Source organism: Saccopteryx bilineata, chromosome 4 (assembly GCF_036850765.1).
Source record: "Saccopteryx bilineata isolate mSacBil1 chromosome 4, mSacBil1_pri_phased_curated, whole genome shotgun sequence".
Taxonomy (NCBI): Eukaryota; Metazoa; Chordata; class Mammalia; order Chiroptera; family Emballonuridae; genus Saccopteryx; species Saccopteryx bilineata.
The window spans coordinates 34400722-34428382 of NC_089493.1; the positions used below are offsets into that span (position 1 = coordinate 34400722).

General features: G+C 37.5%; 1 protein-coding gene across 8 annotated transcripts in view; it reads right to left on the reverse strand.

Moving 5' to 3' along the window:
• The window catches only part of GPHN (gephyrin), a 524116-nt gene that overhangs the window by 317534 nt on the left and 178921 nt on the right, over positions 1-27661 (reverse strand). For all 8 annotated transcript variants that reach the window (XM_066272872.1, XM_066272871.1, XM_066272867.1 and 5 more), the window contains exon 3: positions 18531-18588. In XM_066272872.1, the coding sequence (XP_066128969.1) occupies positions 18531-18588 (58 nt within the window). The remainder of the gene's footprint in view (positions 1-18530; positions 18589-27661) is intronic.

The window sequence follows — 27661 nt, forward strand, 5'->3', positions numbered from 1 at the left end:
TACAAGTATCAGGTTAATATGTAGAATATAATGCCCTCAGTTCTTATATTCATCAGTGATATAAAATGCAGGATAATTAAAAGTACAAATTCAGGATCTAAAAATGATTTTTTTCTCTTTCTTTGCACATTTTTGGATCACAGGAATGGAGAGCCTGAAGCTCCAGATTAAGGAGATTTTCCCGTTATGATTTATTAATGGCAACAAACTTTTTTATTTTATTTTACAGAGACAGAGAGAGTCAGAGAGAGGGATAGACAAGGACAGAAAGACAGGAACAAAGAGATGAGAAGCATCAATCATTAGTTTTTCATTGCGTATTGCAACACCTTAGTTGTTCATTGATTGCTTTCTCATATGGGCCTTGACCCGGTCCTTCAGCAGACCAAGTAATCCCTTGCTCAAGCCAGCAACCTTGGGTTCAAGCTGGTGGGCTTCGCTCAAACCAGATGAGCCTGCGCTCAAGCTGGCAACCTCGGGGTCTCGAACCTGGGTCCTCGGCATCCCAATCCGACGCTCTATCCACTGTACCACTGCCTGGTCAGGCAACAAACTATTTTTAAAAGATAAAAATTATACACTATTGAGAGCCCAACTGAAGACTTCCATCCTTGATATAGTTATAAATTGGTTCTGAGGAAAGCGCACACACAAAATCAATGAGTATTACAATAGAAGTTATGAAGTGGTTCACAAACCACCTAAATTTTCCATTGACTTGTGCTTTTATTTAAAAAGTAGAAAAGCATAAATATTTATCATTCAAAGTAGTTATTATTTCTAGTCTCAAAAAAAAGGTTGATATCACAACTCAGCAAAAGGACTAACTGAATTTGGCCTACCACTAATGGATCTTAGAACACTTTATTTTTTTTGTATTTTTCGGAAGTGAGAACCTAGGGAGAGGCAGACAGACAGACTTCCGCATGCGCCCAACCAGGGGGCGATGCTCGGCCCCTCTGGGATGTTGTTCCGCTGCAATTGGAGCCATTCTAGTGCCTGAGGCGGAGGCCATGGAGCCATTCTCAGAGCCTGGGCCATCTTTGCTCCAATGGAGCCTTGGCTGCGGGAGGGAAAGAGGGAGACAGAGAGGAAGGAGAGGGAGAAGGGTGGAGAAGCAGATGGGCGCATCTCCTGTGTGTCCTGGCCAGGAATCAAACCTAGGACTTTCACACGTTGGGCCAATGCTCTACTACTGGGCCAACCAGCCAGGGCAGAATGCTTTTGATTTCTTTTTAACAATTCTAAATACCCCACAGCAGCACTAGAGTGTTGTGCCACAGTTTTCTCATCTCTGACCACACTCCATTTACATCAGATCTTGACTAAAAACAGATATATCAAAGTTGTATTAACAAAATATACCAAGTACAAAAAACAAACAAAAACAAAACTCTATACCAAATGCCAATTTTCAGTATTGTCAATACCAAGAGGGCATTCAAACTTTTTAAACTGCAAGATGCTAATATAGTTAAAATAGTCCCTTTATACTGAAGAGTTCTAGTGTTTGGTAATAACACAATTCATCCAGTGATTAAGTAAACATTTACTGAGTACCTATGCTATATATTAGGTTAAAAGTGTAAAAAATAAATGAAAGACTGACCCTTGGTTTCAAAAAACTCATAGACAAGCAATGTTTCTCAACCTTGAACGTCCACTGAAATTATCTGGGGAGCTTGAAAAAATACTGATGCTTGGATCTGATCCCCAGGGGTACAACCTGGGCATTGGGATTTTTTAAAAGCTTCCCACATAATTTTTAAAAATGTAGCCAAGCAATTGAGAACAACTTAGGAGATGATTTTGTTCAGTTATATGAAGGTGAAGTTCACTTTACTCAACTGGTTGTCAAATAGCTTAAGTTTAGTTGCATGATAAAAATATTACTTGTTTTTCTATTCCCAGGATGAATATCTGGTAACATCAATTATAAAGCTTCTTTCATTAAAAAAACATTTGCTCTCTTAAGCTTAATAAAGGTTTGTTCAAGTATTTTGTTGTCTGAAATAGCTGTATAATGTGCAACAGTTTTTCATTTGAGAAAAATTTTTAGTTAGGCTTTTAGACTTTTAAGACAAAACAGCAATTCTATCATTTACTCAGTTCGTTTCCAAAATATAAGAATTCTTCCTCAACCACCAATATAGAATATGAGTCTCCTAGGCACCTAGTAGTCATACAATTATATATTTAACAAAAATATTTACAGTCATTCTTTTATTCAAGCCAAGACTTCTGTGTAATGTTATATGTAATAACACTGTAGAACATTTTTTTTCCTTTTCTGTTGCATGAGGTTTTAGAACTGTTTCTATATATTTCTGCATTGCTGATTCCAAATATGAAATCTGTTTCTTGGTATATGCTCTAGTTTTTATGCAACTTGAATTTCTTTTTGTTACAGTTAATGGCATGCATTGGTTTTTAAATTGGAGTTAAAGGGCAACGACTCTTGGATTGAACATAACCACAAGGCAATTAATGTTTTACAAACATCACTTTTACACAATTGTAGTTGTTTTTAAATGTAAAAAATATTATCTGATAGCCCTGGCCGGTTGGCTCAGCGGTAGAGCGTCGGCCTAGCGTGCGGAGGACCCGGGTTCAATTCCCGGCCAGGGCACACAGGAGAAGCGCCCATTTGCTTCTCCACCCCTCCGCCGAGCTTTCCTCTCTGTCTCTCTCTTCCCCTCCCGCAGCTGAGGCTCCATTGGAGCAAAGATGGCCCGGGCGCTGGGGATGGCTCTGTGGCCTCTGCCTCAGGCGCTAGAGTGGCTCTGGTCGCAACATGGCGACACCCTGGAGGGGCAGAGCATCGCCCCCTGGTGGGCAGAGCGTCGCCCCTGGTGGGCGTGCCGGGTGGATCCCGGTCGGGCGCATGCGGGAGTCTGTCTGACTGTCTCTCCCTGTTTCCAGCTTCAGAAAAATAAAAAATAAAAAATATTATCTGATAAAAAGCACCCTCTTATTTTGTGTTAAGACGACTTCTTCGAGTAGGCGTAAATGTAAGAATAGTCCTAACACCTTCTGTTATATATGTAGCCATTACATACTTCAATGTCAAAGGTGCAATATTCATCATTTGTGACACGTGCATATATTGACTATTTTCAGCGGTTCTAATTGGTTATTCAACTCATCTGCGAGATTATAATGACATAAAAATTGTCCTTGACTTTCTGAAGTATGAGGAGCATAACTGGATCATTTGTGTGGATCTTAAAATGGTAAATTTCCTGATAGGACAACAGAGAGGTTTCACAAAGTATCTTTGCTTTCTGTGTTTGTGGGACAGCGGAGCTTGGGAGAAACACTGGATACAGAAGGAGTGGCTGAAATGTGAAGCTCTGGAAGTAGGGATGCAAAATATTGTGAATGAACCCATAATTAATCGAGACAGGATCATTTTTCCCCCACTTCACATCAAACTTGGCTTAATGAAGCAGTTTGTTCACTGAATAGAGAAAGTGAATACTTTCAACATATTATTTCTGCTTTACCTGTCTTGTTTTTTGAGAAAATAAAAGCAGGTGTATTTGATGGACCTCAAATTCAAACCCTCATATGTGATGAAGAATTTTGCCAGGAAGATGAATAAGGAGGAAAAAGCAGCATGGCAGTCTTTTGTGGCAGTTACAAAGAACTTCCTTGGCAACAAAAAAGCAGAAAACTATGAACTTCTGGTTCAAAGGATGCTGTTGGCTTTCCACGACATTGGATGTAACATGAGTGTTAAGATTTACTTCCTGAACAGTCACCTTAAGAAGTTTCCTGAAAATCTTGGAGCTGTTAGTGATGAGCAGACTACTGCTGGAGCATCAAACGAGATTGTCCTCAACAAGTACACAAACGCAAGAGCTACAAACGCCAATTTTTCCTGAATAGAATTTAAATAAGTTTTGCGAAAATTTTATGATTAAGATAAGTGTTTTACTATGTTCTATTTTGAATTGTAGACAAATTCTAATGCAATAAAATCTTTTAGTGTATTTACTGCATTATATAAATTATTACATTTTCACAAAGATGATGCCCAAGAAGACGTTCTACTTCATTATGATAAACTATCAATAAATGTTGAAAATTTTACAAGATGAAAACCTAAACCTTGAGTTGCAAAAAAAACTGTAGTTTACAGAGAAAAACTAATGTTAGATTTGAGATCAGCACACAGGTAAGAACAAGTGTTTTTGGGGATGCAACAAAAATTTTATTCCCCAGTGTAATTAGTAATAGAAACAGTAGAACATTGCTCTATCTATAGCAAAAAGTAGCAGAAAGACAGGCAGGCTTAAACTATCTTCAAAGATAGCCAAGAACTGTTCCCTTTACCAGATCAGAGTGTTCTGATGTTGAGAAAAAAATTACCTATTCCATATTATACAATAGTAACACTAACTTCTGTTTTTCTATAAGGGCTTGGAGAACTAAGTGATCAGACATACAGTCGAGACAAAACCTGTAGCAATTTGATATTCTTTATACTTGAAATATATGTATTTTTTCCATCATTTCTCTGGGATGCTCTTACTCTGAGGAGAAGATAACATATGAAAAGGGACTCTCAATTAAATGAATAGTGCCAGCAAAGGATGAAAACTGTCATCAGTGAACAGACAAATCTATAAAATTATTTGATTGGGGAAATGAATAAATTTCCAGTTATAGGATATTACCTGTATGCCTTATAAACCCCCAACATTCATTACTCCCCTCAAATATGATTCTTCCATGAAGTTGTCTAAGCTAAAAAACTAGGTTAATCTTTATTTCTAATCCTCACTTCTCATGTCTACTTGAATCGTATATCATATAACTGTCATTTGTGTTTATTGTGTACCAGGTACCATGCTATGTACTTTACAAACATTTAATTCTCACAATAGATCTTGTAATTGAAGCAAAGCATTTTTAGGAAAACGGAATGATTAAGATAAACACAAGGGCGCAATTCAATTACACTGCAGAGCCTGTTTTATTAAGCATTGCGCTATACCTCCCATAATTTTCACTACTGCTGCAACTGATATGAGCCTTGTCTTTATCATTGTTCATCTAGATAGGTATAAAGCAGTGCAAGTGTTCTGCTTTTCTCTGCCTCTTTCCTATTTATTTTGATATGGACAGTAAATCCTCTAAAATAAAATCTAAAAATGTCTTTCCTTCAAAATCTCTAGAAGCTTCCCTCCGTAAGACATACAAACCATCTAATGTGACTCTAATTTAACTTTCTAGCCCTGCAATTATTCATATATATCCCTTCACTACAGCCAAACATGGCTGTTTTTCTCTTATGAATAACTGTAGATTATGGTCCTATACACAAGTGAGACAAAGTGAAAATTACCAGCTTTTGAGGCCTGTATTGATTATAGTGGAGGCAAGAGAGCTAAAGTGGAACCTATGAACATAGAGGTAAATTTTCTATAGTCATTCATGAATAAAGAAATGGAAACCCACTATATTCTTAATGCATCTCTTACTTAGCTAAATTCCAAATTGGATTGGAGTGATCTGTTTCTCATACTTTCTGTCTATTGGTAGAAAGGGAGACAACCTGACAGATGATAAATCTTTTTTTTACCAATATGTATCTTTTACATACAAAATAAATTTATAAAAATTAGTTGGCATGCAAGAAAACATGATCTAATATAATATAAAAAACATATTTTAACCCTGGCCAGTTGACTCAGTGGATAAAGCATTGGCCCGACATGCAATTGTCCTGGGTTTGATCCCCGGTCAGAGCACACAGGAGAAGCGACCATCTGCTTCTCTTCCCCTCTCTCTACCCCTTCGCTCTCTCTCCCCCTCTCATAGCAAGTGGATTGATTGGTTTGAGTGTTGCCCCAGGAACTGAGTGCGGATAGCTCAATGGATTCAAGCATTGGTCCCAGATGGGGGTTGCCAGGTGGATCCTGGTTGGGGTGCATGCTGGAGTCTGCCTCTCTACCTCCCCTCCTCTCACTTAAAAACAACAAAACAAAAAGAGATTTAAAAACCCCTACAACAGATGTGTGGGGAGTTTGCAGCAAAGAATTTTAAAGTAAAATATGGTTAATATATTCAAAAAATAGAAGATAAACAAAACAGATGAAAAGAAGAATTTCACCAGAAAACTGGAAACTAGAAAAAAATTAAAACAAGATAATAGGACATAAAATTACAATATCTGAAATTCAGATCTAAGTAAATAGGTTTATCAAAATTAAAGAATGTAAACACATTTAAAAATTCGGCAGAACACAAGAATATTAAACTCAAAGACAAGTTAACAAAAAAAACACAAATTGGCCCTGGCTGGTTGGCTCAGCGGTAGAGCATCGGCCTGGCGTGCGGGAGACCCGGGTTCGATTCCCGGCCAGGGCACATAGTAGAAGCACCCATTTGCTTCTCCACTCCCACCCCCTCCTTCCTCTCTGTCTCTTCTTCCCCTCCCGCAGCCAAGGCTCCATTGGAGCAAGGATGGCCCGGGCGCTGGGGATGGCTCCTTGGCCTCTGCCCCAGGCGCTAGAGTGGCTCTGGTCACGACAGAGCGACGCCCCGGAGGGGCAGAGCATTGCCCCCTGGTGGGCAGAGCGTAGCCCCTGGTGGGCGTGCCGGGTGGATCCCAGTTTGGCACATGCAAGAGTCTGACTGTCTCTCCCCGTTTCTAGCTTCAGAAAAATACAAAAAAAAACAAAAACCCCACAAATTAATAGAGAAAGTAGAAAGAATAAACAAACAGAACATGACAAATATGTAAGACATACTCAAAAGGCCTAATTTATGTAGAATTAGATACCAAAAGGAGAAGACAAAATGGAAGAAGCAATAGTCAAAAACAATGTTTTTTTTTTAATTTTTCTTTAAGTGAGAGTAGGGGAAATTCAGAGAGAGACTCCCACATGTGCCTTCACTGGGTTCCACCTGGTAACCCCATCTGGGACTGATGCTTTGCTCCCTACACATCTGTTGTAGGGGTTTTTAAATCTCTTTTTGTTTTGTTGTTTTTAAGTGAGAGGAGGGGAGGTAGAGAGACAGACTCCAGCATGCACCCCAACCAGGATCCACCTGGCAACCCCCATCTGTGGTGGCTGGCAACCAAGCTATTTTTAGTGCCTGAGGTAGACCACAGAGTCATCCTCAGTGTCCAGGGCCAACATGCTCAAATCAACTGAGCCATAGCTGAGGGAGGTAAAGAGAGAGAGAAAAGGGGGAAGGGGAGGGTTGGAGAAGCAGATAGTCACTTCTTCTTCTTTTTTTTTTTTTTTTTTTTTTTTTTTGCATTTTTCTGAAGCTAGAAACAGGGAGAGACAGTCAGACAGACTCCCGCATGCGCCCGACCGGGATCCACCCGGCACGCCCACCAGGGGCGACGCTCTGTCCACCAGGGGGCGATGCTCTGCCCATCCTGGGCGTCGCCATGTTGCGACCCTCCTGGGTGTCGCCATGTTGCGACCAGAGCCACTCTAGCGTCTGGGGCAGAGGCCACAGAGCCATCCCCAGCGCCCGGGCCATCTTTGCTCCAATGGAGCCCTGGCTGCGGGAGGGGAAGAGAGAGACAGAGAGGAAGGCGCGGCGGAGGGGTGGAGAAGCAAATGGGCGCTTCTCCTATGTGCCCTGGCCGGGAATCGAACCCGGGTCCTCCGCACGCTAGGCCGACGCTCTACCGCTGAGCCAACCGGCCAGGGCCGATAGTCACTTCTTCTGTGTGCCCTGACCAGGAATTGAACCTGGGATATCCACATTTGGAGCCATTGTTCTACCACTGAGCCAACCAGCCAGGGCAAAAACAATGTTTAAAAATTTCCCCAAATTGATGAAAGATATCCAAAAAAGCAATTATTACTATTAAAAAATGATAAAAATAATTATTAATAGTAAAAAAAGTAACAGATGCATGTTGTACTACACCCTGGGATAAATCACACACCCCCACACACATACACAAACCCAAAACAAAACATATTCTTAGTATATATAACTAACAAACTAACAAAAGGAAAATACTGAATAAAAGCTACTTCATTAGAGAAGATGTCTATATTTTCACCATGTATATGTAATACTAAATCCAACTCACTGCAGAATGTCTCATCAAGTTTTGATAAACTGCAATCAGAGAGACAGAATCAAGCACTATGAACTGTATCACCCTAAAACTAAATACTAGATAAGATGAAACATCTCTATAAATGTATTCTAGTTAAATAATTTTAATTCTGTCATTTTTATTGTTTGCATGACATATTATTTTATATCCTTTTAATTTCAACCTACATGCATATTTCAATACACAATATCTATACAGTAGATAACAGAGTTGGGTCCTTACAAAAAAATTTTATCCATTTTGACAGTGTTCCTTTTGATTGGACTGTTAAATCCATTTGCATTTAATGTTGTTATTGATATGGCTAGATTTATATTTGACATTTTACTTTATGTGTTCTACTTGTCTCTTATTCATTCCTCTATTATACCTTCACTGTTTTCTTTTGCATGGAGTGAACATTTTCTAATATAACATTTTAACTCCTTTAATAATTTTTTCACTATTTTTACTGGAGCTATTGTCTTAGTGGTTGCTCTAGAGTTTCCATGTACATCTTAGCAGAATCTACTTAGATTTATATTAATTTAATTCATGAGATATAGAAATATTACTCCCATATAGTTCTATTCTCTATTCTTCCTTTTAGTGCTATTACTGTTACCCATGTTACATATATTAGGCGGCAGCATGTGCGCATGCGCAGATGATGACGTAACACCGTGTATACAGCGGAGCAGCCTACGGCCATGCCAGTCGAGATGTGGACAGTTCAGAGGAAATTTCAGTGTGTTCTGTGGCTTGCTAAATTTGAATCCGTGACCAAAGTGCAACGTGAATATCGGTGCGTTTATGACAAAGCGCCACCACATAGGAGTAACATTATTCGGTGGGATAAGGAAACCGGCAGTTTGGTGGAGAAACCCTGTTCTGGTAGGCCATCAGTCAGTGATGAGTCTGAAGAGGCTATATGGGATAGCTACCTAAGGAGCCCTAAAAATCTGTGCATGAGCCCACATCGAACTGCACTGAATAGGTATTAAACTGGGAGAGGTTTACTTTTATTTGGTGCAGATTTCACATTTCTATCGTCTTTTGTTGCTTTCCTGTGACCGGTCAAAAGTGCACCATGACTTTATGGACACACTGTATATATAGCAAGTACAATATATTGCTATAATTATAAATAATAAGGAAGCTGAGAAAATAAAGAGGACAAGTATATATTTATAGAGTTTGTTACATTAACCTTCTTATTTACTGTTTCTGTTTCTCCTATTTTGTTCTTGTGAATTAGAAATACAATCTGGTGTTATGTACTTACTCCAATGCAGCTTTGCTTCCCAGCTACCTTCTTTGTGCTGTTATTGTCAAATATATTACATTTGTATATTATAGGTTTAACAAAACAGCTATATATGTATTGTTTATAAAATCAGCTTTTAAATCAGTTAAGAGAGAAAAGAAAGGTGTATTTATACTGTCTTTTATAAGTACGTAATTACCTTTACCAGGTTTCGTGTGTATGTGTATTGTAATTACTGTCTGTGGTCACTTGCTTTCAGCCTGAAATAAGTATTTCTTACAAGGTGGATCTGATAGGAACAAATTATTTCAGTTTTTGTTTATTTGGGAATTTATTTCATCTTCAGTTTTGAAAGACAGTTTTCCTAGATAAAAGATTCTTGGTTTGTAGACAGTTTATTTTTCTTTCAGTATTGAATATACCTTTTAGTCTCCATTTCTATTGATGGTAAGTCATGTTAATTTTATTGTAATTCACTAGTGTGTGATGAGTCATTTTTTTCTTACTGCTTTAAATTTTTTTCCCTGTCTTTGTCTTTTGGCACTTTTAACTATGATGAGTGGTATGAAATGGAAATTATTGTCTCATCAAAATTCATGTTGATAACCTAATGCAAATATGATGGTATTTGGATTATAAATAGGATTAGTGCCCTTATAAAGAAGAGGCCAAGGAACTAGCTAGCTCTCTTTCTGCCATGTAAGGATATAACATGAAGTCCACTATCTGCAACTCAAGAGGATCCTCACAAAAATATGACTATGATGTAAACTCTAATCTCAAAAATCCAGTCTCAGAACTATGAAAAATAAATTCTGTTATTTATGAGTCACTCAGTCTACAGGTATTTTGCTGCCTGAACTGACTAAGACTATGTGTGTAGGTGTGGACCTGTTTGTGTTTGTACTCTATGGAATTGATAGAGCTTCTTGGACATGTAGATTAATGTCTATAATTAAATTTGGCAAGTCTTCAGCCATTTTTGCTTGTAATAATTTTTTTCTCACTTTTCTCTCCTTATACTCCCATATCAATATGTTGGTATGCTTAAAATCTTACATTTCTCTGAGGTGTTATTCATTTTCTTCTGTTATTAATCTTGCATAATCTCTACTGATTCCTCTTTAAGTACACTGATTCTTTCTTCTGCCAACTCAGAACTGTTGGTGAGTGAGCCCCTTTAGTGACGCTTCCATTTTGATTGCTATACTTGCAAGCCCAGAATTTGCATTTTGGCTTTCTTTACTTCTCTCAGAATGGTGTCCTATAAGTTTTCCTTTTTAAAAAATCATACTCAGATACACTGCTTTGAAATCCATCTGTTAAATTAAACATTTAGAACCTCTCATAGGCAGTTTCTGTTGTCTGCTTTGTTTCCTGTGTATATAGTTCACACTCTCGTATTCATTGCAAGTCTTGTGATATTTATTGAAAACTGGACATCTTATATATCTTAGCAACTCTGGACACTTTCTTCACCCCTCTTTGGGGCTTCGTTGCTATTTGTTTGTTTACTGAATTGGCTAGGTTACTTTAGTCAAGCCTATTTCCAACCAGTGTGATACTTCTGATACTGCTCCTCAGCCAAGGCAAGCACCAAGTCCCCTTGGGTGACACTGGTTTTAGAAAAATTCTCTGTCTTTTTCCATTCATTGATCTCTCTGTTAAACTATTTGTCTCTTTGCTATCCACACCCAGCTGTCATGATCCATTGATTTTCAGCTAATTGCATTATTATTATAAATAATGCTCAGAACATAGATTACTTTATAGTCTGATCCAATTAAATTCAGGCAAGATAGTTTTTCAGACTACTCTTTGAGGTTTATTCTGACTCAAATGAGGAATTTTTTTAGCTCTTTCCCAGGGTCTTTATGGTAAACTAATTTATCTATCTTCTTGCTCTTGTAGAGCAACCATCAGCTTCTTCTTAATGGTTTATCACCAAAATCTCAATTGTTTTTCAGAGTGACTTTAGGCTTGAACTTCCCTACATTCCATTTCAAATAAGGCTTTGGGAAGAGCTTCAGAGCAATATGTTCCTCTGAACTGCTCTGGATAAAATCTTTAAGCCACTGTTTTAAGTGCTGTGTAGGGTTGGTAGTCTTTGGTCTTTCTAACTTGCCTTACCTATGTGGATATTCTCTGCCCAATGAGCAAGCTAAGTTGAGGGTGATCACGCCCCTGTATTCTCAGCCTGCTGCACCTGGTCTAGAGCTTCCATCCTATGAATGAGTATTAAGTGAAGGAAGGGAGTCGAGTCCCTGACCTTCAGTGGTATTCATCAAGAATTTGACCTCTACAAGACAGAATTGGAGGCATAAGAAATGATGAAGTTCTGTCCACTGTTGAGAAATACTGTATCTCTTAGTTGGGAGCTGAGGGGAGAGGGAACCCCATACTTGAAGCCCTGCTAAACTGAAATTTCTATCAATCTTAGGAGAGTTAAGGGAGGAATAGCATTATGGCTAAGTGCCACAGATTCACTGTTTCACCTGGTATTGAGATTTACTTGAATGTTTCCTTATTTGCTATTGTGCTTAAAACAATATCCAGGTACTTTAAACGGTTGTTTATCATTTTTACCAGATATGGTTAATTCACAGAAGAATGGGTCCAACAGAAGTCCTCATTCATGATTTGCAGAAGTGGATTTGGCAATAATCCAATTTTTAAAGATACATTATGCCTCAATTATATTAAAAGATATTGATAATGTTAAAACTATATAGAGAAAATATTATGTTTCTAGCATGAAATAAAATAGGACATAACTAAAAGAAATTTGTAAGCCTGACCAGGTGGTGGTGGCGCAGTGAACAGAATGTTGGCCTGGGAGGCTGAGGACCCAGGTTTGAAACCCCGAGGTCGCAATTTTGAGCAGGGCTCATCCAGCTTGAGTGCGGGCTCACCAGCTTGAGGCGGGGTCACTAAACTGATTGTGGGATCACAGATATAACCCTATGGTTGCTGGCTTGAGCCCAAGGTCGCTGGCTTGAGCCAGGGGTCACTGGATTGGCTGAAGCCACCCTCAGACCCCCCCGGTCAAGGCACATACGAGAAAGTAATTAATGAACAACTAAGGTGCTGCAAGGAAGAATTGATGCTTCTCATTTCTCTCCCTTCCTGTCTGTCTGTCTGTCTCTCTCACTAAAAAAAAAAAAGTACAAAGGTCTATATGAACAAGACTAAGATGACTTTACTTACAGACATGTTACATTTCTAAATGTGAATCCTCAGTATTGAAAAGACATATAGTTACATGCCAAATAACCTTTGGGTCAATGATGACCATATATAAGACAGTGTTCTTAGTATTATAATAGAGCTAAAAAATTCCTCGTGCCTAAGTGGCACAAATCATGGTGTATTACTCACGTGTTTGTTATGATGCTAGTATCAATAAAACTATTGCATTGTCAGTAGTATAAAGTATACAATTATATACAGTACATAATATTTGATAATAAATGACTATATTTTTGGTTTATGTATTTATTATACTTTTAATCATTATTTTATAGTATGCTCTTTATACTCATAAAAATAAAAGTATGCTATAAAACAGTACACTGTGTTATGCTGGCAGCAGCCTCATATATCTTCTGTTTACTGTGTCTACTAATTACATTTCTTTTTTTGTTTGAGAAAATGTTTTGTATAGCACATGCTATACAGGATTGTAGACTAGGAATTATAGAGCTTAGGCATATAGTAGGTTGGACCATTTAAGTCTGTGTAAGGACACTCCATGATGTTCACATGAGAATGAAAACATCTAATAAAGTATTTCACAGAATGTATCCTGTCATTAAGTGGCACAGGACTGTATTTGCTTCTCAAAATACCTGTTAAGTTGATAAACTTTCATCTAAATTCTTGCAGAAATATTTTCCAAAAAAGCTATTTTTGTCTCATTTTCTTTCCCATTTTAATAAAAACATTTTTGTTATGTTGAGTTTGAGAATATTTAATATCTTCTATATAGTATCCCTTTGTTGGATATGTAATTTACAAATAATTTCTCCCAATGTTCAGCTTGTATTTTCACTTACAGGTTCTTTTTCATAGGAAATTTTTTCCTTTTCTAAATTGTGCTTTTAATGTTGAGTCTGAAAACTCTGCTTAAGCATAGGTCCTGATCATTTCCCCTTTTATTCTCTAACAGCTTTATGTTTTAACATTTAAGTCTATTATCCATTGAGTTAATTTTTGCATAAAATATAAATAAAGTTTAGATGAAGTTCATTGTCTTTTTTTTTTTTTGCTAATGGATGTCCAATTCTTCTACCATCATTTGTTGAAAAGATTATTCACTGAATTGCTTTTGAAGCTTTATTAAAGATCAGTTGAACATATTTGTTTGAGTCTACTTATTGGTTCCATCTATATATGTGTCTTTCTTTTGGCCAATCCTACAGTGTCTTCATTACTGCAGCTAACAGTAAATAAACCTTATTATTAGATAGAGACAGGTTGTTGTTGTTTTTTTTTCTTTGTTCTTTTTAAAAATTGTTTTAGCTGTTCTAGGACCTATGTCTTTCCATATGACATTACTTTATTTATTTTGGATAATTACATAGGTTACAGGTGCCCAGTTCTACAATACATTGCTGTACACTATATTGTGTTCATTCCCCCAAGTCACATCTTCGTTCATTACCATTTATCACCCCTATGCCCTTCTCCACCTCCTCCCACCCCAGCAATCTCCACACTGTTGTCAGTGTCCATGAGTTTCTTTTCTTTGTCCTTTTCTGCTCTACCCTCCTACCTCCTACATCCAACCTGTCCAACAGCTGTCAGCCTAATCTCTGTGTATGAAATCTGTTTCTATTTCACTTACATGTTCATTTTTGTTCATTAGAGTTCACATATGAATAAAATTATATGGCATTTGCTTTCTCTTGACTGATTTATTTCACTTAGCACAATAAGCTTCATGACCATCCACACTGTTGCAACAGGTAAGATTTCTTTCTTTTTTTATAGCCATGTAGCATTCCATTGTGCAAATGTACCACAGCTTTTTCATCCACTCATCTACTGAATGGCACTAGGGCTGTTTTCTGATCTTGGCTATTGTAAATAATGATGCAATAAATATAGGGTGTATATATTCTTTTGAATTAGTGTCATGGGATTCTTTGGATATATTCCCAGAAGTGGGATCACTGGATCAAAAGGCAGTTCCATTTTTAATTTTTGACATAACTATATACTACTTTCCATAGCATAGGCAGTAAAATCTCAGACATATCTCAGTAATTTTTTTAGATATATCTCTTTGGGCAAGGGAAATGAGAAAAGGCAAACAAATGAGATGACATTAAACAAAAAGCTTTTGCATAGCTAAAGAAATGATCAACAAAATGAAAAGACAATCCACTGAATGGTAGAACATATTGTATTGCTGACATATCTGAAAAGGAATTAATATGCAAAATTTATAAAAAAACTTTTAAAACTCAACACACACAAAAAGGAACAATACAATTAAAAATGGACAAAGAGTCTGAACAAATATTTTTCTAAAGAGGACATACAGATGGCCAATAGACATATGAAAAGATGCTCAACATCACTAATCATCAGGGAAATGCAAATTAAAACCACAATGAGATATCTCTTTCTATATAATTTTAGAATAAATTTATATAATAGTATATCTACTAAAAATTTGATGGTTTTGGATAAGAATCACACAAATCTTTATATCATTTTGGGGAGAACTGATATCTTTACTATGTTGAATCTTTCAGTCTACGAACATGGTATATATCTCTCCATTTCTTTAAATGTTCTTTTACTTCTTCAGCATTTTGTAATTTTCAGCATAGATACATTTGTGTGTTCTCAAGTGTATTAAGTACTTAATTTTCATTGGAGTAACTGTGAATAGTATTGTTTTAAATTTGTTTCCAACTGTTGTGAGTATATAAAAACATAACTAATTTTGGGGGTCAGAGGGTTGATCTTATATGTCCCAACTTAACTGAACCGACTTGCTAGTTGTAGAAATTTTTCTGCAGGCAATTTTTTTCTACAAAGACTCTCATGTAATTTGCAAAGGAGTTTTATTTCTTAGTTTACAATCCTGTGCCTTTTAATATTTTTCATGCATTATTGTGCTACTTATAAATTATAGTTTAAAAAAAAATAATTTGCCTGACCAGGTGGTGGCGCAGTGGATAGAGTGTCGGACTGAAATGCAGAGGACCCAGGTTCAAGACCCCGAGGTCACCAGCTTAAGTGCGGGCTCATCTGGTTTGAGCAAAGCTCACCAGCTTGGACCCAAGGTTGCTGGCTTGAGCAAGGGGTTACTTGGTCTGCTAAAGGCCCATGGTCAAGGCACATATGAGAAAGCAATCAATGAACAACGAAGGTGTCGCAACAAAAAACTGATGATTGATGCTTCTCATCTCCCTCCATTCCTGTCTGTCTGTCCCTGTCTGTCCCTCTCTCTGTCTCTGTAAAAATAATAATAATAATAATAATTTATTAATCCTCTGGTTCTAGATGAACCTTCCCCAGGACAACAGTTTTGGTCCATTATTACTACCTAATATAGCTTTTTAAGGCAATTGTATGGCCTCAACTAACCTGCATAATGACTTATCCCAATATCAATCAAAAGACAGTATTATGTTTTCTGTGCTCCAGGCTGAATTATCCAATGAAATAGTGGATATCTGGTTATTTCAGAGGGATATATAATAACAAATTAAATAAGTACAAAACTTACCCTCTTTCCTCTCAAACTTAGTCCTTTTCTTATATCTCTTCTTTAAGTTAGAGTTAACACAATCTACTCAGTTTCTTAAGGCAGAAATCTGAGCAATCTTTCCATCTTCTGTATTTTTTAATTCTACTTAAATAATATTTCTTGAATATGAGTCTTTTCTTCAGCCTTACTGCCACCACTTTAGCTCATGTTTTAGTAATTTTTGCCTATATTCCTGCCATGTGATGTCTCCTGTTAATAGATAGAATGCCCTCTTCACTGAAATCACTTTTCCCACTCATCACAGTAAAACCTAAGTGCAACAAGCTGATTATATTATTTTCTTTCTTAAAACCACATAATGGCACCCCATAGTTTTCAGTATAAAATCTAAATTTCTTAACAGGGAATAAAGGTCCACTGATAGTCCTATATCTCAACAGGTTTTATTTTACACCCTATGATCTATTGCCATATTATCTCATATTTATGCTCTCACAGAATTCAGTTCATAGAACACTTTGTTTACCTTAGTCACTTAATGTATTGTAATTGTAAATAAGACAGAACACCCTTTAGGGAGATGGATTTCACCTCTATATCCTTTATATAGATGTTGCTTAATTATTTATATATGCATGTATTGATTACTTAAAGTTTCTACAGTCTAAGTTCATATTTCAAGAAGTAATATGCTCATGTTATTCTGATCCATTAAACCTTCGATTATATGATAATTTTGGAAGTAGTTACTGGAGTTCAAACAATTTTAACAAGTTCACCTTCATTAATTCCCATTTTCTCTTTTGAAAAATGAGAGATCTGGATTATATCAATTGTTCCTCCCAACCAACTATTTTGAGAATTTATATCAACTTTGAATAAATCTTGACACTCCTGTTTTTTTTTTAATACCAGAATATAGTCATGGCATCAATTTCTGATGTTGACTAAACATAACACCTGACATACTGAAACTAATAGTATGTTATATAATGAATATGAATGAGTTCAACTAACTTGAAAATAAGGTAAACATATTAAAGAATTATTTATTAAGATATGGATTTATTAAACTTGATTTTGAAAAGTTGATCAAATCAGGCTTAATGATTTGTTAATAACTTTACATGTCATTCTTAACTACTTAATTCAGTATTGTTTACCCTTGATTATTGCTATCCAATTGTTAAATTTTATTTATGGAACAGGTAGTAAGTTAAGTTCTTCTTATATTGTACATTGCTTTTAAACAAGGGCCACAAGTTATGTTAGAAGACTAATAGTCCATAGGATTTAGTAAAATGTTAGAGACAGAGATTGTAGTAATGCTATAATCTTCAAGAAGGTCAAATTTTCATTTATTGTACTGTAAACTTTAAACTGAAATAAGCGTATTTCCTTCAAAGGAATCAGGAAATATTTACAAGTAGACTGATACTATTTATAATTTGGAAAAGCATATCACAAAAGAAATGAAAACAAGATAAAAAGATAATCCATTTTGCACACTAATGCTTATATTCAATGCTTTAAGTAGATTTTCCAATGAATTTCACAGAAAAAGTTTCCTTTTTGATTCTCCTAATATTTTTCTTAGGCCTGACCAGGTGGTGGCACAGTAAATAGAGAGTAGAACTGGGACACAGAGGTCCCAGATTTGAAACCCTGAGGTGGCCAGTTTGAGCATGGGTTAATCTGGCTTGAGCACGGGCTCCCCAGCTTGAGCATGGGGTTGCTAGCTTGAACGTGGGATCATAGACATGACCCCACGTCGCTGGCTTGAGCCAAAAGGTTGCTGGCTTGAAGCCTAAGATCTCTGGCTTGAAGTCCAAGGTCACTGGCTTGAGCAAGGGGTCACTCACTCTGCTAAAGTCCCCTCCCCCTGGTCCAGGCTCATATGAGAAAGCAATTAATGAACAACTAAGGTGCCACAATGAAGAATTGATGCTTCTCATCTCTCTCCCTTCCTCTCTGACTGTCCCTATCCGTCCCTCTCTCTGACTCCGCCTCTGTCCAAAAAAAAAGAAAAAAGAAAAAAGTAAAAGAAATAAAAGAAAAAGAAATGCATTGATAATGATGATGTGTGTGTGTATCCAATAACTACCATCAAATTTTATATATTTTAAATATATATTCAAATAGGGTAACTGGGAATTAAATGTAGAATAAAAAATAAGCAATTCTTTTTTTTTTTTTTTTTTTTTAGATTTCATTTATCCATTTTCATTGGAGAGAGGGAAGAGATAGAGAGAACAGAGGGAGTAGCAGGAAGCATCAACTCCCATATATGCCTTGACCAGGCAAGCCCAGGGTTTTGAACTGGCAACCTCAGCATTCCAGGTCAACGCTTTATCCACTGCGCCACCACAGGTCAGGCCAATAAGCAATTCTTGTTGCCCCACTTTCCACCAAGATACTAAGTCTTTATAGAGTTGAAAGATGCCATACTGTACCTTGATTTCTTCTATTTCATCTGGTACTATCTTGTATGCTGATATAGTCCCACCCAACCTGAAATCAGGAGAAGAAAATATTCTCAATACCGGCAATAGTGTATTCAAAAATAAGACTATTTCTTCTATTTGCATCAGAGTGCCACCAATAATGCCTGTTATACACCCCATTAACACGGAGGAAAAATAACCACTTTGTGATTAATTTGCCCATATATTAGTTTAAAAGAAGTAGATAATGAATGACTTCTGGAAGAGGAAACATTAAGTTAGATTTTAAACCATAACTAAATTTCTCTGATTGATAGTTTTAATGGTATTGAAACTGCCACTTTTACTGATGAATTCTGTCACAACGAAGATATATCAAGAGTTAAGAGCAGATCTGGTGTTTGCTTTTTTGATGGTTATTATAATAGACTGTACTTTTTTACAATATTTTTAGGTTTACAGAGAAGTTAAGCAGAAAGTTAAGAAATTTATTTCACAGGTTCTCCCATTACACTTTTCTCTTTTAACATCTTATATTAGTGTGGTACATTGTTATAACTGATAAACTGATACTGATTTGGTCTCTTTTAAAAAATAATTTAAACAATGGTCCAGGGACATGTGTATCCAGCACTGCCCAATAAAAAAACATGAGGGTTACAAATTTAATGCCTAAGATAAGATTTTTGCCTAGTGGCAGTAATGTCATTACATGTCATGTTTGTCTGAAATAATTTTTGGAAATCAGCTAAGATTTATGTAAGACCATTTGCTGGCATGTTATATATTATCTAATTTAACTGTTATAACTGTCTCCACTGTAAAAATGGAGAAATTAAGACAAAAATATTCAGCAATTTTAAGTAACAGAAAGAACTAGTAAGTAAAGGTGCTAATTGAGAGGTATATTATATGTAAAATACATAACAGATTTTCAATATTTAATATAAAAATGGTTAATTTTAAAATATTGATTACATGTAAAAATAACATTGTAGATATATAGAATTAAATAAGTTATATTATTAAAGTTAAATTCATCTGCTTCTGTTTAGTTTTTAAAATGTGCTACTAAAATTTTTAAATTACATATATGGCTTATATTTGTGGCTATTATCATATTTCTATCAGATAGGTGTTCTAGGTCCTTAAATTCCAAGATACCTACTGCTTTAATTCAGTGCTTAAAAAAGGAACTTTCTGATATCTTATTTGACTTTGTAAGCACGTACTCAATATTAAAAAAAAAAAAGCATCATAAATAAGGCACTTATGTATTCTAGATACTTAGGATATTGCCTGTCTCATATGTAAATCAATAAATGATACTCTCATTCTCATTAAACAATTTAATCTAACCAAATTATCTTTATTGAAAATTCTGCTTTTAAACTCATTAATGTTACCATTTGTCTTTGCTAATGGAAGTAGTGTTTAGATCTTGACTTGAGATTTACTAGACTTAAAGTGTCATGACTGAATGAAGAAAACACTAATGAAATTTAATTTAATTCATATTATATAAAGTACATAAGTGACATACTAAATAAGACTATTTAGTATGTAAACAACTAGAATAAAATAACTAGAACAGTACTAGATGTTACTAAAATGAAAAATTACATGACTGTAGGAAGTTTAAAGTAGCTATTTAAAAACATTTTGATTGTCAATTTTTAAAGCTATTCGATTAGGAGTTGAGATTGTTGGGATATAAGTCATTAGAGCAAAAACACTACTGAAAACTGAGGACTTCAATTTATAGCCTTGCAAATAATGAGCTCAACATTTTATTCATTGAGTTCATATTATGTAATAGATACAATCCAGAGAATGAAGATGCAAAGAAATCATAGTTTTGTAGGGAAACAGATGGGTACACAAATATCTGTAATACATATAATACACCAGAAGTTGAAAATTTGAAATTATTTCAAAATAAAATTTAAGAGCACTGTAAAACAGACTGGTTATAAGAAGTCTATAACACCTAAAACATAATGGAATAAATTACAGAAATAGTTTCAACTTGTTAGTACAATAACGTTCAAAGATGCCATGGTGATGTTTGAATTCTAGAAGAAAAATAAAAACAAAGTTTCTATGATAAACTTCAGTTGTACTTCAAAAAACAACTTATTTTTCTTTTGATTAATGTTGACTAATATAGCCTCAATATAGCTTTTCCTAGAATCCCAACTCAGGGAAGTTAAGCTTCCAGATTAGTATTTCTACATCAACTTCAAACCAGTCATAATGATTCTGATGTTAAAAAGACAGGTAAGGGAGATGGGAAGATAAAGAAGGTAAAGAGGAGAAAAAGGGTGATGAAAGGAGACGTGACTTGGGATGGTAAACACAAAATACATTATACAGATGATGTACATTAGAGTTGTTCACCTAAAACATATATAATTTAACATATTTCTACTTGAAATAAAATGGACATGACATATAAACATTATGCAAATGAATGATATACTGTTAAGTCCCCAAGTTACAAAATCTGACTTACGTACAACTTATACTTATAAACAGAGCACCATAAGAGCTATTGGTAATTAACTGCACTTGGACATCAGTGAAAATGATATAGAGTTACTCAACTCCCATGGGAAATAACTAACCAGTGAAGACCCTATGGAACTAGCGCAGCAGCTGACAGCATTTAGGGAAGAAAACAGGGACCTAGAAACTCCAGAACGGAAAAAATTTACAACATAAGAGTTTGCTGATGCTTTTAATTTCATAGAAGCAGGAATGGCAAAGTTAGAGGAGCATGATACTGGTACAAGGCGGTTTGCCAAAGTTTACTGCACAGTTACCGAAGGCCTGAGATGCTACAGGGTCACCTAAGATGAGAAAAAGAAAAATCTGCACAAACCTCCCTTGATGCTACTTCAAGAAACTGACTCCAGCAGCAGAATCAAACCCTCACTCTCTAACATCAGTCCCATCCTCTCCATCAAGCCCATTATCTTCTGCATCATCCAAGACTGTTTAAGTTGTATTTGAAAATGTTAAAGTATTTATATGCACCGAAAGGTAAAAATAAATACTATGATAAGACAAATATCAGTCTAAGTTGCATTTACTAGGTAAATGTACCTGTTTCAACTTACATACAAATTCAATATAAGAACAAACCTACAGAACCTATCTTGTTGATAGCCCAGGGACAGCCTGTATTGACAAAACAGTAGGATATTCATATGATCAAGTGGCTAAAAATGCAAGAAAGTTGTAGGGCATCTGTATTATCCTAAATAAAGAAATGAGAAAGAAGATTAGAGCTGATAGAAACACCAGAAAAAATCCAAAGAAACAATCTAGAAGCAGTGAAAGGAAATTGAGTGTTGGGCAGATAAAATGTATTATGCTCACTTTGTTAAAGATGGAGGCCGTCGCCCAGGTGATATTAATGTGTGTTGAGAATCCTTGTAGCCTGGGGCTTGGTTTTGGGATTAAGCCTTTCCCACCCTTTTTGATGTGGGGTGGTACAATCCAATCATGCCTCAGAGAAGTGACTTTGTATTAGAGACCTCCCTATTTCGTATATTGGATTAGAGGTTTGGATTTCTACACTATAAAATGGGGACAAAACGGGAGCTTGTGCTTTTGGTTCCTGGGATGATTAGAGGAGAGAGGAGAGCAGAGAAAGGCCACGTGGAGGAGGCCAGGAGAAGCAGCCAAGATGGTGGAGTGCTGAGTGAGATGCCAGTTTGTGTAGAGTTTGTATTTGGGATAAGGAAGGAGATGGGGAACAGAGGTGAATAAGTCTGGTGAGCTAGAAACCTTTGATTCTAGGAAACTCGGATAAGTCAGTGGCTTTGTGAGCACTGAATGTGACTGGGTTTTGGAGCCCAGTGTGTATTTTTACTTGCCCGCCGGGTGCAAGCTAGAATGAAAGACTATGGCCCAACAGTTTTTGGCTCCGCTGTTTCTTTTTTTTTTTTAAAGCTTAGTTTATTTATTTATTTATTCATTTTAGAGAGGAGAGGGAGAGACAGAGAGAGAGAGAGAGAGGAGAGACATAGAGAAGAGGGGAGGAGCTGAAAGCATCAACTCCCATATGTGCTGTTGGGCAGATAAAATGTATTATGCTCACTTTGTTAAAGAGGCCATTGCCCAGGTGATATTAATGTGTGTTGAGAATTGTTGTAGCCTGAGGCTTGGTTTTGGGATTAAGCCTGTCCCACCCTTTTTGGCGTGAGGTGGTACAATCCTATCATGCCTCATAGAAGTGATTTTGTATTAGAGACTTCCCCATTATGTATATTGGATTAAGGGTTTGGATTTCTACACTATAAAATGGGAACGGAGCGGGAGTTTGCTCTCTTGGTTCCTGAGGTTAGCATGAGAGAGCAGAGAGAATAGAGCCAGCAGCGGGAGGAGGCCACGTGGAGAAGGCCAGGAAAAGCAGCCAAGATGGCGGAGTACTGAGTGAGATGCCAGTTTGTACAGAGTTTGTATCTGGGATAAGGAAGGAAATGGGGAACTGAGGAGAATAAGGCTGTTGAGCTAGAAACCTTTGATTCTAGGAAACTCGGATAAATCAGTAGCTTTGTGAGCACTGAATGTGACTGGGGTTTTGGAGCCCAGTGTGTATTTTTACTTGCCCGCCGGGTGCAAGCTAGATTAAAGACTATGGCCCACCAGTTTTTGGCTCCATGGTTTCTTTACCGACTGTCCGAATCCAATGCGAACTTGCATAGGCCAGACGGCTGCTCTGATGGTGGCCCTGGCCTTGGCTCCTGGCTTTACATGTGCCTTGACCAGGCAAGCCCAGGGTTTTGAACCGGCAACCTCAGCATTTCTAGGTCGACGCTTTATCCACTGCGCCACCACAGGTCAGGCTGGCTCCGCTGTTTCTTTACCGACTGTCCGAATCCAATGCGAACCTGCATGGGCCAGGCTGCTGTGATAGTGGCCGTGGCTTCTGGCTTTACATTGAGTCATAAGCATTATTTTAAAAAAAGAATCAAGAATAAACTTATTTCAACCCATCTTTTTTTCTATTCCTTATGACCAAACTAATAGTAATTTTACCAACAATTAAGTTTGACCTTTGAACTATTTTCTGAAAATCACATTTCTATTTTCATGTTGTCATGAAACACAGATTGATTTAAAATACCTATAAATTTAATATACTATCACTATTCCATAGCGTAAGGCCAGGAGCCATCATCGTGGCCATTCACATGCAGGTTCCCATTGGATTTGGGCAGACAGTAAAGAAATGGCAGAGTCGGAGGATGGTGGGCCATCCTATTTATTGGTGTCTCACCAAGACAGGCAAACCACAAAAGAAGACAAGGGAAAAGCAGAAAACCAGCTTTTCCTATGAAGGGCAAGGAATCAGGTAAGCCTCTGCAATCGTGATAGCAGGAACTGTGTGAGCCAGCTCCTGGTCTGTCCCACTTTATAGTGTAGAAAACAAAAAACCCTTAATCCAATATACAAACAAGGAAATCTCTGATACAAAGTCACTTATCCGAGGCATAATTGAATTCCTCATGAGAGTGCACCACCCAGATCATACAATCAGTCAAGGGTGTGGGGAAAAGCCCAGTCTTAAAACTAAACCCTAGGCTACAATGACCCTGCCTGCCCACAGCCCGTCCCCCACACCCAACACAAATCACAAGCAAGCAAACACATATGTCATATTTACAAACTCATTTGACCAACACATAGTTACTGCACTTAGGTAAAATTCATTCCAAATTTCATATTCTTTTCATTATAACCCACTGTTCTCATTGTAAAAGAAAGAATACGCTTGTGGCAGAGTTCTATTTTACTGTAGTCAATATATGATATATATGTATGGTATTACATTGGCAGTAACAATAGTACTAAAAGTAGCTGTTGGTCAAATAAGTTTGTAAATATGATATATATGTTTGCTCCCTTATAGTTTGTATCGGGTGTGGGGGACAAGCTGTAAGCAGGCAGGGTCGTTATAGCCTAAGGCTTAGTTTTAAGACTAAGCTTTTCCCCACACCCTTGACTGATTGCATGATGTGGGGTGGTGCAGTATCATGAGGAATCCAATTATGCCTCAGATAAGTGACTTTGTATCAGAGACTTCCTTATTTGTATATTGGATTAAAGGTTTTGATTTCTATACTATAAAACGGGGGCAGATCGGGAGGGAGCTTGCTCTCTCTTGGTTCCTAAGATTAGCATTAGAGAGGAGAGCAGAGAGGAGAGTAGAGAAAGGCCACGTGGAGGAGGCCAGGAGAAGCAGCCAAGACGGTGGAGTGCTGAGTGAGAAGCCAGTTTGTGCAGAGTTTGTGCAGGGAGAAGGAAGGAGATGGGGAACAGAAGTGAATAAGGCTGGTGAGCTAGAAACCTTTGATTTTAGGAAAACTCAGATAAGTCAGTGGCTTTGTGAGCACTGAATGAGTGAGTTTTGGATCCCAGTGTGTGTTTTTACTTGCCTGCTGGGTGCAAGCTAGAATTAAAGAAGATGGCTCACCAGTTTTTGGATCCGTTGTTTCTTTACCAACTGTCTGAATCCAATGCGAACCTGCATGGGCCGGGCAGCTGTGATGGTGGCCGTGGATACTGGCCCTACAGTAGCCATACTAATAGTAGTAGTATATTGAACATTTACTATATGTCAAGCTTATCAGGCTTTACTTCTGTTTTCTCATTTAACTCTTATAACATAAAAATTATTAAGAAAAAAAATGAGATAAGCAATTTTTCAAAGGTCCCACAACTAAGATAAGCAGAGTTGGGCTTAAGAACTCAGTTCTGGCCCTGGCCTGTTGGCTCAGTATAGAGTGTTGGCTGTAGTGCAGACATCTTGGGCTTGATCCCCGGTCAGGGCACACATGAGAAGCGACCATTCTGCTTCTCTTCCCCTCCCTTTCTCCCTTCTCTCTCTCTTCTCCCCTCACAGCCAGTGGCTCAATTGGTTGGAGGGTCAGCCCTGGGCACTGAGGATAGCTAAGCTGGTCTGAGCAACAGCCTCGGGCACTGAAGATAGCTCAGTTGACTCGAGCAAGGGTGGGTAGGTTGCTAGGAAGACCCTGGTTGGGGTGCAAGCAGAAATCTGTCACTCCTCTCACTTAAAATAAAAGGATACAGTTCCAAAAACTGATAAGCAAATTCTAAAACTCATATGGAAATTAAAGGGACACAGATTAGTAAATCCTGAAAAGAAGAAAGTTGGAGGATTCCCACTTCCTGATTTCAAGTTACTACAAAGCTTTGGTAAATAAAACAATATGGTACTGGCATAAGGATAAAGTAATAGAATATAACTGAAACTATAGAAATAAATGTCTCATTTATAGTCAACTAGTTTTTGGTTTTTTTATTTTAATGTGGTAAATATATTTAATAAATTTGAATTTTAACCATTTTAAGCATACAATTAATTATACAGTGACATTAATTACAATCACAATGATGTGACACCATCTTTACTATCTGTTGGGCAGATAAAATATATTATGCGCCCCGGCCGGTTGGTTCAGCGGTAGAGCGTTGGCCTAGCGTGCGGAGGACCCGGGTTCGATTCCCGGCCAGGGCACACAGGAGAAGCACCCATTTGCTTCTCCACCCCTCTGCCGCGCTTTCCTCTCTGTCTCTCTCTTCCCCTCCCGCAGCCAAGGCTCCATTGGAGCAAAGATGGCCCGGGCGCTGGGGATGGCTCTGTGGCCTCTGCCTCAGGCGCTAGAGTGGCTCTGGTCGCAACATGGCGACGCCCAGGATGGGCAGAGCATCGCCCCCTGGTGGGCAGAGCATCGCCCCATGGTGGGCGTGCTGGGTGGATCCCGGTCGGGCGCATGCGGGAGTCTGTCTGACTGTCTCTCCCTGTTTCCAGCTTCAGAAAAATGAAAAAAAAAAAATATATTATGCTCACTTTGTTAAAGATGACGCTGCCCATATGGAGGCCATTGCCCAGGTGATATTAATGTGTGTCTCTATTGGCAGGCAGGATCTTTGTAGCCTAGGGCTTGGTTTTGGGATTAAGCCTTTCCCACCCTTTTTGATGTGGGTGGTACAATCCAATCATGCCTCACAGAAGTGACTCTGTATTAGAGACTTCCCTATTTTGTATATTGGATTAAAGGTTTGGATTTCTACACTATAAAATAGGGACAGAACGGGAGCTTGCTCTCTTGGTTCCTGGGATGATTAGCATGAGAGAGCAGAGGGAGCAGAGCAGAGAGCAGAAAGAGGCCATGTGGCCAGGGGAAGCAGCCAAGATGGCGGAGTGCTGAGTGAGATGCCAGTTTGTGTAGAGTTTGTATCTGGGATAAGGAAGGAGATGGGGAACTGAGGAGAATAAGGCTGGTGAGCTAGAAACTTTTGATTCTAGGAAACTCGGATAAGTCAGTGGCTTTGTGAGCACTGAATGTGAGTGGGTTTTGGAGCCCAGTGTGTATTTTTACTTGCCCGCCGGGTGCAAGCTAGAATTAAAGAAAATGGCCTATCAGTTCTTGGCTCCGTTGTTTCTTTACCGACTGTCTGAATCCAATGCAAAACTGCATGGGCCAGGCTGCTGTGATGGTGGTTCTGGCCCTGGATACTGGCTTTACACTATTTATTTTCAAAACTTAACCAATCTTATAATTACAACAGATGGTTTTTATTTTGGAATCAGAACAGACTATTTTTTAAATTGAGCCGAGTATAAAGCAGCTAGTTTTAAGTTTAGAGGCTGTATTGTACGTACATGTATTTTTAAATATATAATTATTCTTACTAAGTTTGGTCAGATGTTCACATTATAAGAGCAACTTAGTGACCTATGACCAGCTAAGGGCACTATAGATTCAAAATTCTTGTCTCATACTCCAGGGAATAAACACATTGAAAAATATGCTTACAGAACATGCAAAAAATTTTTAAATAATTCTGTACTATTTATCTGATATAATATTTGTGAATATGGTAGGTTACATGGCAAAATAGAATGAAATTGCAGATGAATGATAAAAAGGCATTTATTCCGGATTATCTTTGCATTCCAAATGTAATTGCAGAGAGATGGCAGTGTGAAGACTAGGCCTGCCTGATGTTGCTCACTTTGAAAATGAAAGAAGAGGCCCATGAACCCAGGTATTTGGCCACTATACCAAAGCTGGAAAAAGAAAGGAAATGGATTTTTTCCT